This window comes from Phocoena sinus, chromosome 3, assembly GCF_008692025.1.
Source record: "Phocoena sinus isolate mPhoSin1 chromosome 3, mPhoSin1.pri, whole genome shotgun sequence".
Lineage (NCBI taxonomy): Eukaryota > Metazoa > Chordata > Mammalia > Artiodactyla > Phocoenidae > Phocoena > Phocoena sinus.
Window position 1 is genome coordinate 54,446,359 of NC_045765.1, and position 13,352 is coordinate 54,459,710.

Sequence of the window (13,352 nt, forward strand, 5' to 3'; positions counted from 1 at the left end):
TGACAATCACGTTAAGCAAATTTTCATCCTGTAAAATAGCTTCATGTAGTGTTAAAATCAAGCCTAACAGGGTGGGAGTTGTTTGAGGGTAGAGATCTGTATCACTCAATTTTGTTTCTTAAATATCCAGCTAAGCTTTGGGCATGTAAATTAAGTGGCCAAGTTTCTCGATACATAGCAGCCTGGCCTATGTCATTCATTGTTTCTTTTTTTACTTGAACACCTTACCAATGGCACACTGCTATAGAATTTCTTAAGTTTGTACTACCAAGTTTTTCTCCATAATATAATATCATTTAAAATGTCACAGACCCTTTTTCAGCTGCATCACATACCTTTTTTATGATGGATTAAAAACTAAAATTCACATTTGTTTTTTTCTAGATGTTATTAAGCCACAGATCAAAAAGTCCTAGACCTTTTTTTTTAATTTATTTATTTTTGGCTGCACTGGGTCTTTGTTGCTGCACGCAGACTTTCTCTAGTTGCGGGGAGCGGGGGCTACTCTTTGTTGCGGTACGTGGGCTTCTCATTGCGGTGGCTTCTCTTGTTGTGAAGCACGGGCTCTAGGGCGCGCAGGCTTCAGTAGTTGTGGCTCACGGGCTCTAGAGTGCAGGCTCAGTAGTTGTGGCGCATGGGCTTAGTTGCTTTGCGGCATGTGGGATCCTCTCGGACCAGGGCTCAAACCCGTGTCCCCCACATTGGCAGGCAGATTCTTAACCACTGCGCCACCAGGGAAGTCCCAGTCCTAGACTTTTATACTTAATTTTTTAACTCAAATTTGCTGAATGTCATTGTGTTAAGAGCCAGCCAATCTGATTCAATCACAAATTTTACCTATATCAAACTTCATATTCCTACATATTTGGTAAGCAGTCACACCAGATCTTCCTCTGAGCTTCAGAAAAAGATTTTCATCAAGTGTGGCTGAAAAGGAAGGCTTGCAACCACTACCAACCACCCTACCTGACATCAGTTTATTAGGAGCACCTAACCTAAAATAAAGATCTGAGAAAGACACTATCAACATTCCCCAAAAAGGACTCTACACAACTCCCACATTATATTAAGTTTCAAAACAAAGTATTTCCAGGTCATTATTGTGATATATATTTAAAAGAAAGTTGATAAAAATTTGACAGCTGCCACAAAAAAAAATGGCCATCTTAATTTTAAACAGTAAAAACACTAGAATTTTTCCCATGAAAAATCAGGAGCATAACACCACACTTCATGTCATAGTTATTATTCAATACTGACTTGGATATTCTGGACAACACAAGATAAGGAAGTGTGTGTGTGTGTGTGTGTGTGTGTGTGTTAAAAAGGAGTATAAAATATACTGTTAGATGATAAATTTATAGGTAATATAATTTTCTACTCATAAAATCCCAGAGAATTAAAGAAAAAATAATTAGAACTAAAAAAGAGCTCAATGAGATGATTAGCTTAAAAATAAAAAACATACCTTTCCTACATACCTTCAATAACTAGACAAAAAGTGGGATTTCTATCAATTATGGATAAATGAAAATAAACATTTCAATTTAATAAAGTTATATCTTTTTAGGCTCCGGACGCACAGGCTCAGCGTCCATGGCTCACGGGCCTAGCCGCTTCGCGGCATGTGGGATCTTCCCAGACCGGGGCACGAACCCGTATCCCCTGCATCGGCAGGCAGACTCTCAACCACTGCACCACCAGGGAAGCCCTAAAGCTGTATCTTTGATGAAACTCTTTAAAACATTTGAACTTCAACCATAGTATATATGAAGAGAAGTTACCAAGTGCCATGAAGATTGAAATAAGATAAGAGAAAATACTGAGATAGGATTCCTGCCACTGGAGACCTTGGGAAAAGCTGGTAGATTGGAGTTTTCCAGAGTAGTGCTTCACACTGAGATATAAAACCAAAGGTCCCTTGTTTGGAACAAAAACATCTAGGTACATAGGCTAAATCAGGCAGCGTTTTCCTGTAAACCCATTTGTCAGCGCAAAATAGGAGAGAAAGCAGGACTGAATGTGATAGTGAGCAGAGGCACCATTGTTTCAAGAGTGAACCTAAGGATATGGTAAAGTTAAGAGAAAACTCTAGATGACAAATTGCTCTGCAGCTGCCAGTTCTCATTAGTTGGAGGTATGTAAAAGCTAAGGTACACGCAAACTCCTCTAACGAACGGTAAACAAGGAAATGATCACGTTAGTCCAGAGCACTGCTGGCCCATCCATTTACACTTTCCACCTGCAGATAGCTGGTCCTAAAGGAACTCCTCTCAAAGATAAATAGTAATCAAAAAAGAGCCAACATAGGATCTACATAAATATTACAAGAAGGAATAAGAAAATAAATATGAAAAATAACAGATGAGAACACACAGGTCTCTGGAACTTCCCTGGTGGTCCAGTGGTTAAGACTCCATGCTTCCACTGCAGGGGGCACAGGTTCGATCCCTGGTCAGGGAACTAAGATTCCACATACGGCATGGCCCGGCCAAAACAAAAAGCAAAAAACAGAAAAACCCCACAGGTCTCTAGAGGTCTCTAGTCAGAAGATTTATAAAACAATTTTAAAGGGTCTCAGAGAATTAAGAACTCAAAACAAAGATACAGAATTTCAAAATGAAAAGGCCACAAAAGACCATGAAAACTGAGCTGATGCAATTCATGAAATAAATGGAAGAGAAATATAAAATCAGAAATAACAGAAATTAAAGCCACATTGGAAACAGTAAAAAAGTGAACAGGCTCTGCTTGGTACATAGTCAAGAACAAGAAGAAACATTTGAGAAGGCTGAGAAAAATAAACAGAAAGAACAAACTTTCTGTTTCAGCTCCAACATGTAAAGAGCTTAGAATTTATCACTCCTTTCCTTATAATAACAACAAGAAAAGCTGGATATATGACTTTTCCTGAACCCATCAGAGAACTGAGTTTACAGAGAAAACCTCCGCCCTGAAATCTGGAGAAACAAGCAAATCCAGAGAGTCACAGCCAAGATCTTCTTCCACGGAGCAGAAGCCACTAGAGCCAGAGGCTGGTAGGGAACACTTAAATGGAAATTTTGACAAATTGCTGAAGGCTGAGTTGTGGACTATCTTGAGAGTGAGAAACTCCTGGAGGGCACAGTTGGGGCCCCCTACACCCAATTTTACGGGCTTTACTTTCAGGAACCCCACTAGGTTCTCAAAGCGAACATCCAAGAAACATTCCCTTGTGGCTCTGGCAGGGAGAGAGGAAGAGTACTCCTTCTGAGATATGCCCAGAGGCTTCTCCTTTTAAAAAAGCAATTGTATGTAACAATATGTATAAATGTATTGCTGGGCCTATAATATTTAGAAATGAAACAACTTTGCCAATTACAGTACAAAGGAGCTGGATAGAAGAACAGCTGTATTAGATAAGGAAAGGACAACAGATGGTAATTCTGATCCACATCAACAAATGAACAGAACCAGAAATGGCAAATAAGAAACACTATAGGGCTTCCCTGGTGGTGCAGTGGTTGAGAGTCTGCCTGCCGATGCAGGGGAAACGGGTTCGTGCCCCGGTCTGGGAAGATCCCACATGCCGCGGAGCGGCTGGGCCCGTGAGCCATGGCCGCTGAGCCTGTGTGTCCGGAGCCTGTGCTCTGCAGCGGGAGAGGCTACAACAGTGAGAGGCCTGCATACAAAAAAAAAAAAAAAAAAGAAAAGAAACACTATAAATATACAATTGCTTTCCTTTTTTCTCTCAGCATCTTTAAAAGATATAAAATTATATAATGTACTTTCGGGTTTGTAACATATAGAGATATATATTGGTTTCCTGCAGCTGCTGCAAAAAAATTACCACACATTGGGTGGCTTAAGACAGTTTTTCTCACAGTTCTGGAGGGGAGAAATCCAAACTCAAGGTGTTTGAGGGGCTGTACTGGAGGGTCTAGTGGAGATTCCATTCCTTGCCTCATACAGCTTTTGGTGGCTATTTGCATTGCTCCAATCTCTGCTTCTATCTTCACATGGCCTTCCCTCTGTGTCTGTGTCTTCCCTTATTCTATCTCTTATTTAAAAAAAAAACTTCTCATTGGAATTAGTGCCCACCTGGAAAATCCAGGATGAACTCATCTGAAGATCCTTAACTTAATTACATCTTCAAAGTCCTTTTTTTCCTAATAGGTCACTTTCATAGGTTCCAGGGGTTAGGAAGTGGACATATCGTTTTGGAGGCCACAGTTCAACCCACTATAAGATGTAATAGCTATAATAATAATAAAGCAAAAAGGGTGGAAGAAAAAGAGCTATATAGGAGTAATATCTTTCTGTCTTAATAGAATTAAGTTAATATAAATCTGGAGATACTGTTAAGTTATAATGTATATAGTAAATTCTAGAGAAACCACGGAGAAAATAACTCAAAAATACAGTTTAAAAAAAATACAGTTTAAAATTCATTGAAGGGGGCATCCCTGGTGGTGCAGTGGTTAAGAATTCGCCTGCCAATGCAGGGGACACGGGTTCGAGCCCTGGTCCGGGAAGATCCCACATGCCGCGGAGCAACTAAGCCCGTGCACCACAACTACTGAGCCTGTGCTCTAGACCCCGCGAGCCCCAACTACTGAAGCCCACGCGCCTAGAGTCCATGCTCCACAGCATGAGAAGCCACTGCAATGAGAAGCCCGCGCACCGCAACAAAGAGCAGCCCCAGCTCGCTGCAACTAGAGAAAGCCTGTGTGCAGAAATGAAGACCCAATGCTGCCAAAATAAATAAACAAATAAATAATTTTTTTAAGATGAAAATATTAAGGAATAAATTTAACAAAAGAAATATAAAATGCATACTCTGAAGACTATAAAACATTGTTGAAAGGAATTAAAGAAAATGTAAATAAATGGGGGGAAAATCCCATGCTCATGAAGATAGTATAATTTCATACTGTTAAAATGGCAATACTCCCCCAAGTGATCTACAGAGTCAACAAATTCCCTGTCAAAAGTAAGCTGGCTTTTTGCAGAAATTGACAAACTGATCCTAAAATTCATAAGAAAATGCAAGAACACCCAGAACAGCCAAAACAATATTGATAAAAAAGAACAAAGTTGGAGCACTAATGATTCTTGATTTAAAAACTAGGTACAAAGTTACAATAATCAAGAGAATGTGGTAGTGGGATAAGGATAGACATATACATCAATGGAATATAATTGAGAATCCAGAAATAAATTCCCACATTTATTCATCAGTTGATTTTCAACAATGGTTCCCAAACACTTCAATGGGAAAAGAATAATTCTTTTTCAATAAGTGATATCAAGACAACTGAATATCCACTTGCAAAGGAATGAGGTTGGACCACTACATCACATTATATACAAAAATTAACTCAAAATGGATCAAATGACACCAGCAAGATGTCAGAATAGAAAGTTCCAGCCCTAATTGTCCCACAAAAATATCAATTCATAATGATATATGTAATAAAATACCCTTGCAAAAATTCCATAATCAAGAAGTTGGGGGCTTCCCTGGTGGCGCAGTGGTTGAGAGCCCGCCTACCAATACAGGGGACGTGGGTTCGAGCCCTGGTCCAGGAAGATCCCACATGCCGCGGAGCAACTAAGCCCGTGCGCCACAACTACTGAGCCTGTGCTCTAGAGCCTGTGAGCCGCAACTACTGAGCCCGAGTGCTGCAGTTACTGAAGCCCGCGTGTCTAGAGCCCGTACTCCGCAACAAGAGCAGCCACTGCAGTGAGAGGCCCACGCAACGCAAGGAAGAGTAGCTCCCACTCGCCGTAACTAGAGAAAGCCCACGAGCAGCAACAAAGACCCAACTCAGCCAAAAATCAATAAATAAAATAAATAAATTTATAAAAAAAAAAATAGAAGTTGGGAGTACCTAAGTGAGCATAAAGCTGAAACAGCTGTATTGAAACAAATAAGAATAATTTTACTTTACTCACATCAGCCCCTCCCCCAAGCTGGCACAGCTCAGCACCAGGAAAAAACACCCTGGTTCATTACTCTACCTTCAAGTGGAAAGAGAAGAGTAGAGCATGTGTCCAATGTTTCAGCTTCTGGGAGGGCTGCCTGGGGGACTAGTTTTTATATTGCCTCGCTCAGAGAACTGATGGAACTGGCGTAGTTTGGATGCCTGAGAGCCGTGAAGAACAAAAAATAGCAAGGGGGCAGCTAGCTCCCTTGGGAAGGAGAAAGAAGAGTGTGAATCCAGCCTTTCAGGTTTTTGGAGGGCTGCTCAAGGAACTGGTATCTTTCTCACCTGACTTGGAACTGTCAGGGAACCAAGATACTTTAGATGCCTAGTGGCCACTGAGAACAAGGGAGAACAGCTTGCTGCTATAGAACCAGAAAATTGAAATGTGACAGAAAGACAGTAGAAGGAGCAAGAGAGATCATTTTAAAGTATCTGATCAAGAGATGCAAAAAGAAAAAATAGTGAAAAGGAAAGAAGAAAGACTATGGGACTTAAGGGACACCATTAAAAGAAATAATCACTGGAGTTTCAGAAGAAGAGAGAGAGAGAAAAGGGTACAAAGCTTATATAAATAGTGAGGAGAACTTCCTAAACCTGGGGAGGGATTTGGACATCCAAGTTCATGAAGCCAATAGGTCACCCCAAATTTTCAATGCAAAACCATCTTCTTCAAGACAAATTATAATAAAACTGTATAAAATCAAAGATGAAAAGAGAATTTTTAAAGCAACAAGAGAAAAAAGTTTATATTAAACAAGACAACCCCTATAAGGCTATCAGCAGATTTCTCAGCAGGAGAAATATGCCAGGAGAGCATGGGATGATATATTCAAAGAGCTGAAAGAAAATAAATGCCAACCGTGAACACTTTTCTCTACAAAGTTGACCTTCAGAAATGAAGGTGAGGACTTCCCTGGTGATGCAGTGGTTAAGAATCCACCTGCCAATGCAGGAGACACGGGTTCGAGCCTTGGTCCAGGAAGATCCCACATGTCGCAGAGCAACTAAGCCTGTGCACCACAACTACTGAGCCTGCATTCTAGAGCTTGCGTATCACAACTACTGAAGCCTGCATGCCTAGAGACTGTGCTCCACAACAAGAGAAGCCACTGCAGTGAGAAGTCTGTGCACCGCAAGGAAGAGTAGCCCTGCTCGCCGCAACTAGAGAAAGCCCACGCACAGCAATGAAAACCCAAAACAGCCAAAGCTAAATAAATTAATTAATTTGAAAAAGAAAAAGAAATGGAGGTGAGATAAAGACTTTCCCAAACAAACAAAAGCTGAGGGAGTTCATCACCATTAGATGTGCCTTACAAGAAATGCTGAAAGGAGTTCTTCAAGCTGAAATGAAAGGCTACTATCTGGTAGCATGAAAACATATGAAAATACACAATACACTTATAACAGTAAGTATATAGTCAGATTCAGAATAATCTAATACTGTAATATGATGGCATAATAACCACTTAACTCTAGTGTAAGGGTTAAAAAACAAAAGTGTAAAAAATAGATATAGCTAAAAACAAATAGATATAGCTATAATCATTTGCTAACGGATACACAATATAAAAAGATGTCAAGGACTTCCCTGGTGAGGCAGTGGTTAAGAATCCGCCTGCCAGTGCAGGGGACACGGGTTCGAGCCCTGGTCCGGGAAGATCCCACATGCCGCGAAGCAACTAAGCCCATGTGCCACAACTACTGAGCCTGCACTCTAGATCCTGCGAGCCACTACTACTGAGCCCGCATGCCACAACTACTGAAGCCCACACATCTAGAGCCTGTGCTCCACAACAAGAGAAGCCACTGCAATGAGAAGTCCATGCACCACAACCAAGAGTAGCCCCCGCTCGCTGCAACTAGAGAAAGCCTGCGCGCAGCAACAAAGACCCAACACAGACAAAAATAAATAAATTTATTTTTAAAAAAGATGTCAATTATGGCAACAAAAACAAAAAATAAAGTAAGGGAAGAAGGCTTCCCTGGTGGCACAGTGGTTAAGAATCCTCCTGCCGATTCAGGGGACATGGGATTGAGCCCTGGTCTGGGAAGATCCCACATGCCGCAGAGCAACTAAGCCCATGCACCACAACTACTGAGCCTGCACTATAGAGCCCATGAGCCACAACTACTGAGCCTGCATGCCACACTACTGAAGCCTGCGTGCCTAGAGCCTGTGCTCCGCAACAAGAGAAACCACCACAGTGAGAAGCCCGCGCACTGCAACGAAGAGTAGCCCCTGCTCACCTCAACTAGAGAAAAGCACGCGTGCAGCAACAAAGACCCAATGCAGTAAAAAAAAAATGAATAAATAAAATAAATTTAAAAAAATAAATAAAAATAAAGGGGAGAGTAGAGTTTTTGTATGTGATAAAAGTTATCAGCTTGAAATAGGCTGTTATAGCTATAAGACATGTCAAGTAAGCCACAGGGTAACCACAAAAAAAACAACCAAAAAACTATAGTACATATGTACACACAAGATAAAGAAAAGGGAATCACAGTATACCCCAATGGAAAATCATCAGTTCACAAAAGAAGATAGCAAGAGAGGAGGAAGAGAACAAAGGAACTACAAAACAACCAGAAAACGATGAACAAGATGGCAATAGTAAGTTCTTGCCTATCAATTATTACTTTAAATGTAAGTGGAATAAATTGTCCAATCAAAAGGCACAGAATGGCTGAATAGGTTTAAAAAAAAAAAGAAAAAACCAGCTACATGTTGCCTCCAAGACATTCCCTCTCAAAATGAAGATATGGAAAAAAGATACTCCATGCAAATGGAAACCAAAAGAGAGAGCAGAGGTATCTATACTTGTATCAGACAAAATCGACTGTAAGTCGATTAAGTAGAAAACTGTAACAAGAGACAAAGAAAGCCATTAATAGTGATAAAGTGGTCAATTCATCAAAAGGATATAATAATTGTAAATAAATATGCACCTAACATCAGAGTACATAAATATTTAAAACAAATACTAACAGATCTGAAGGAACTAAGAGACAACATTACAATATCCACTTTCATCAATGAATAGATCATCCAGAAAGAAAACCAATGAGGAAACATTGAACTTGAACTATAATTTACACCCAATGTACCTAACGGATATACACAGAACATTTCATCCAAGGGCAGCAGAATATACATTCTTCTCAAGCACACATGGACATTCTCCAGGATAGATCAGATATTAGGTTCAAAACAAGTGTAAGCAAATTTTAAAAGACTGAAATCATATGAAGTATCTTTTCCAACCACAATGGTCTAATATGCGGAAATTAACACACTCTTGGAAACCAATGGGTCAAAGATGAAATCAATGGGAAATTCAAAAATACCTTGAAACAAGTGAAAATGAAAACACAACATATCAAAACTTATGAGGTGAAGCAAAAGCAGTGCTAAGAAGGAGGTTTATAGCAATAAATGCCTACATTAAGAAAAAATGACCTAACTTATGTGGAACCTAACAAACAAACTCATAGATACAGAAAACAAATTGGTAGTTGCCAGATGCAAGGGGTGGAGGGTGGGTGAAATGGGTGAAGGTGGTCAAGAGACAAACTGGCAGTTATAAAATAAATAAGCCCTGGTGATGTAATGAACAGTATGACTATAGGTGACTATAGTTAATAATTCTGTATTATATATTTGAAAGTTGCTAAAGAATAGATCTTAAAAGTTCTCATTAAAAGAAAAAAATTTTTGTAACTATGTATAGTGATGAACGTTAAGTAGATTTATTGTGGTGATCATTTCACAATATATACAAATATTGAATCATTAGGTTGTACATCTGAAACTAATATAGTATTATATGTAAATTATATTTGTTTAAATTAAATTTAAAAACAAATGTTTGTTAAATGAATTTAATTAATGAATGTTCAATCTAAAAGGAAGACCTTCCTAACTAAACCTAGAGACCTTAAAATCCATAACGAAAGAGAAATTTTTAAAACACTTTTAGATGGCAAGATATACCCTAAACAAATCAATATATAGGAGGAAAAATATTTGTGGTATAGATGGAAGATAAAAGCTAATTATTTGGGACTTCCACAGCCAAAAATAAAAAGATAAATAAATTAATTAATTTTCTAAAAATGATACATCCAGAGTGTGGAGTACTACACAGCTATTAAAAGTGTCAGACTTGTAGGGATTTCCACGAGGTATTGGTGACTGAGAAATGTAAAACGGATTATCTCTTCTAATAAATTATCCAAAAGAAACAATAACAAAAAAAAACCCCACCAGGTATATGCATGTGAATGAATAATTAACTGAACATAAAAATGTTAAAGGAAATCATATTGGTTATCAGACAGGGGAACAGTGATGTGTCTAGAGGAAAATGAGGAGGGAGAAAACAAAAAAAGATTTTTTAAAAAGAAAGAAATATGCACCTTTAAAAAGATGTTATGCTAAAAGTTATGGCACTGTTCAAAACAAAACCTGTATGTGGGTAGAGGAATAAATTTTAAAAATAAAGAGATTTTAAAGTGTTTAATTATGGTTAGCCTCATTAAAGCAAAAGTTTTCTAAATGCTCAAGTACTCACAATGTGGAGTTTCTCGAAAATGCTTATGTAGGTAATAAATACTTTATAACTATTAAGAAAAAAACCAAATTATTAACATTATGAACAATATTATGGCTTTTGCCTTAAGATTTCAATCTGAAGAATAATGAAACTAATGATGTCAGTAACACTCATGAAATACCATAATGATGAGCAAAATTAAAGAACGATCTTAAAATTGAGATTGAAGAATCTTAAATAGAAAACTGTGAGGAGGGCTAAAACAGTAAGAAAATTTCAAATACGACCTCACCTCTTTCAACTGTTCTGAATCTGGTTCTATTTCACCTGTTACCTCTGCAGAACTCAGACAAGGAGGAAGGCTGGGGCTGAAGGCCATGAGGTCGGCCTTGGGCGGCCCCTCCCCAGAGCACACCCTCTGCCGCCTCTGCTGCGAGTAAGACCAGCTCCCCACCGCGCTGGAGTACACCAGCGTGGGCTTCCCGGGCCCGCACGCGCCCTCGCTGGGCGGCGCCGAGCACCGCAGCGCCGTGTACAGCAGCAGCGTGAGCACCAACAGGCTGGACACCGCGCAGATGGCGATGATCAGGTACACGTTCACATCCACTAACGCCGTCTCCGCTCCAGCGGCGCCGGTCGATGCCCGCGAAGAGGCCTTGGGCGCCTGGCCGCTGTCCTCCAGCGACAGCAGCACGGTGGCCGTGGCCGTCAGCGCCGGCTCGCCGTGGTCTTTCACCAGCACCAGCAAGCGCTGTCGCGGCGCGTCCGCCTCGTCCAGGGCGCGCGTCGTGCTGATCTCGCCCGTGTACAGCCCCACGCGGAACGGGCTGCGCGCGCCACCCGCCGCCGGCTGCAGCTCGTACGACAGCCACGCGTTGTAGCCCGAGTCCGCGTCCACCGCGCGCACCTTCGCCACCACGTGGCCCGCGCCCACCGACCGCGCCACCAGCTGGCTCACTGCGCCCGCCCCGCCGCCCGGCCCGGGCAGCAGCAGCGCGGGCGCGTTGTCGTTCTCGTCCAGCACGAACACCTGCAGCGTCACGTTGCTGCCCAGAGGCGGCACGCCCGCGTCGCGAGCGCTCACCTGGAACTGCAGCAGCTCCAGCTCCTCGTGGTCCAGCGGCTGCAGCGCATACACCTTGCCGCTCTCCGCGTGCACCGACACGTAGCTCGACAGCGCTCGCTCGCCCACCCGCCGCTCCACCAGCGAGTAGGACACCAGCGCGTTCTCCTGCGCGTCCGCGTCCCGCGCGGACACCGTGAAGATGTGGCAGCCGGGCGAGTTGTTCTCCTTCACCAGCACCGTGTACTCGGGCTGCGCGAACGCGGGCGCGTTGTCGTTCACGTCGGCCACCTCCACGGACACGCTGGCTGTGGCCGACAGGGAAGGCGAGCCCGCGTCCCGCACTGTCACTACCACCTCATAGTTCGCCACGCTCTCGCGGTCCAAGGCGCTGTCAAGCAGTAGTGAATAGTAATTCTTGAAGGTGGACACCAGCTTGAAAGGGCTGTGGGGCATCAGGGAGCAGGTCACCTGCCCGTTGGCGCCGGAGTCGCGGTCGGACACGCTGATCAAGGCGATGACAGTGCCCACCTGAGCGTCCTCTCGCACCGGAAGAGCCAAAGAAGTGACGGTAACTTCTGGGGCGTTATCATTTATATCTACTATTTCCACCAAAATGGTACAATGACCCGCCATTGGAATATTCCCCTTGTCAATTGCTTCCACGGATATTTCATACAATTTCTTTTCTTCGAAATCCAATTTACCTTTTTTCCGAATTTCTCCGCTGCTGGGATTTATGGAAAACGCATATAATATTGTAGGCGATACAGGTCTTCTAAATGAGTAGATTATGTCTGCGTTCGTACCATCATCAGGGTCTGTGGCACTTAGTTTGATCACTAATGTTCCATTAACTGCATTCTCTAACATTCTCACTTTATAAATTAAGTGGTCAAATTCTGGGGCGTTATCATTCACATCCAGGATTGTAATCAGCAGCTGAACTGTGCCGGTCAGCTCGGGTTTGCCTCCATCACTAGCTGTCAATAATAAACTATGTTCCTGAATTTCCTCTCTGTCCAATGATTTCTTTAACACAAGTGATAACGAAGACGTTTGTTCACGGTTGTTTTGTGTGTCCAAAGTGAAATAATCGTTGGGATAGACTCGGTAGGTCAAGGCGGAGTTTACTCCAATATCTGCATCAGATGCGCCATCTAGTGGGAACCGAGTTTCCGGAGGTCTAGATTCAGCAATGATTATTCTTTTTTCACTTTCAGGGAACACAGGCGGGTTGTCGTTAATATCTGTAACTTCCACCTCCACATGAAACACCTGCAGCGGCCTATCCACAATCACCTCCAGGTGGATGCTGCACTCCGCGCTCCGCCCGCACAGCTCCTCCCGGTCGATCCGAGAATTCACAAACAAAATGCCATTCTGCAGATTTACCTCCAGAAGCCCCCCGCGGCCTTTGGACGCCACCCGGAACAGGCGCGGCACCAGCTCCGCCAGCTCCAGCCTCAGGTCCTGGGCGATGCGGCCCACGAAGGTGCCGTGTTTGGCCTCCTCCGGAACCGAGTAGTGGACCTGGCCGCTCCCCGCCTCCCAGGCTGCGAGGAGCAGAAGCGAGAGAAGCAAAAGCCGAGCTCCTGGGACTCCTCTCCAGGAAGACAGCATGGTACACTCAAAAGCCTTCAGAGATATCTGAAGTATATAGACTACCTTACCTCAAATGCCTCTCAAGGTCTAATTTTACGGGCTTCTATTGCGGGAGAATTCACTAGAGGTTTTCCACTATCGGCCAAATTTTCTGCGGGGAGG

The 13,352-nt window shown here is 42.5% G+C and overlaps 1 protein-coding gene across 4 annotated transcripts in view; it reads right to left on the bottom strand.

Annotated features, from left to right (window-relative positions):
- The window catches only part of LOC116750459 (protocadherin alpha-C2), a 159,156-nt gene that overhangs the window by 84,606 nt on the left and 61,198 nt on the right, over positions 1–13,352 (bottom strand). Inside the window, exon 1 of one of the 4 annotated variants that reach the window (XM_032625132.1) lies at positions 10,815–13,351. The exons of the other annotated variants lie outside the window; for them this stretch is intronic. Within the exon in view, the coding sequence (XP_032481023.1) occupies positions 10,815–13,208 (2,394 nt within the window). The 5' untranslated portion in view covers positions 13,209–13,351. Of the gene's footprint in view, positions 1–10,814; position 13,352 lie in introns of those variants that run through there. 4 annotated transcript variants of the gene reach the window in all.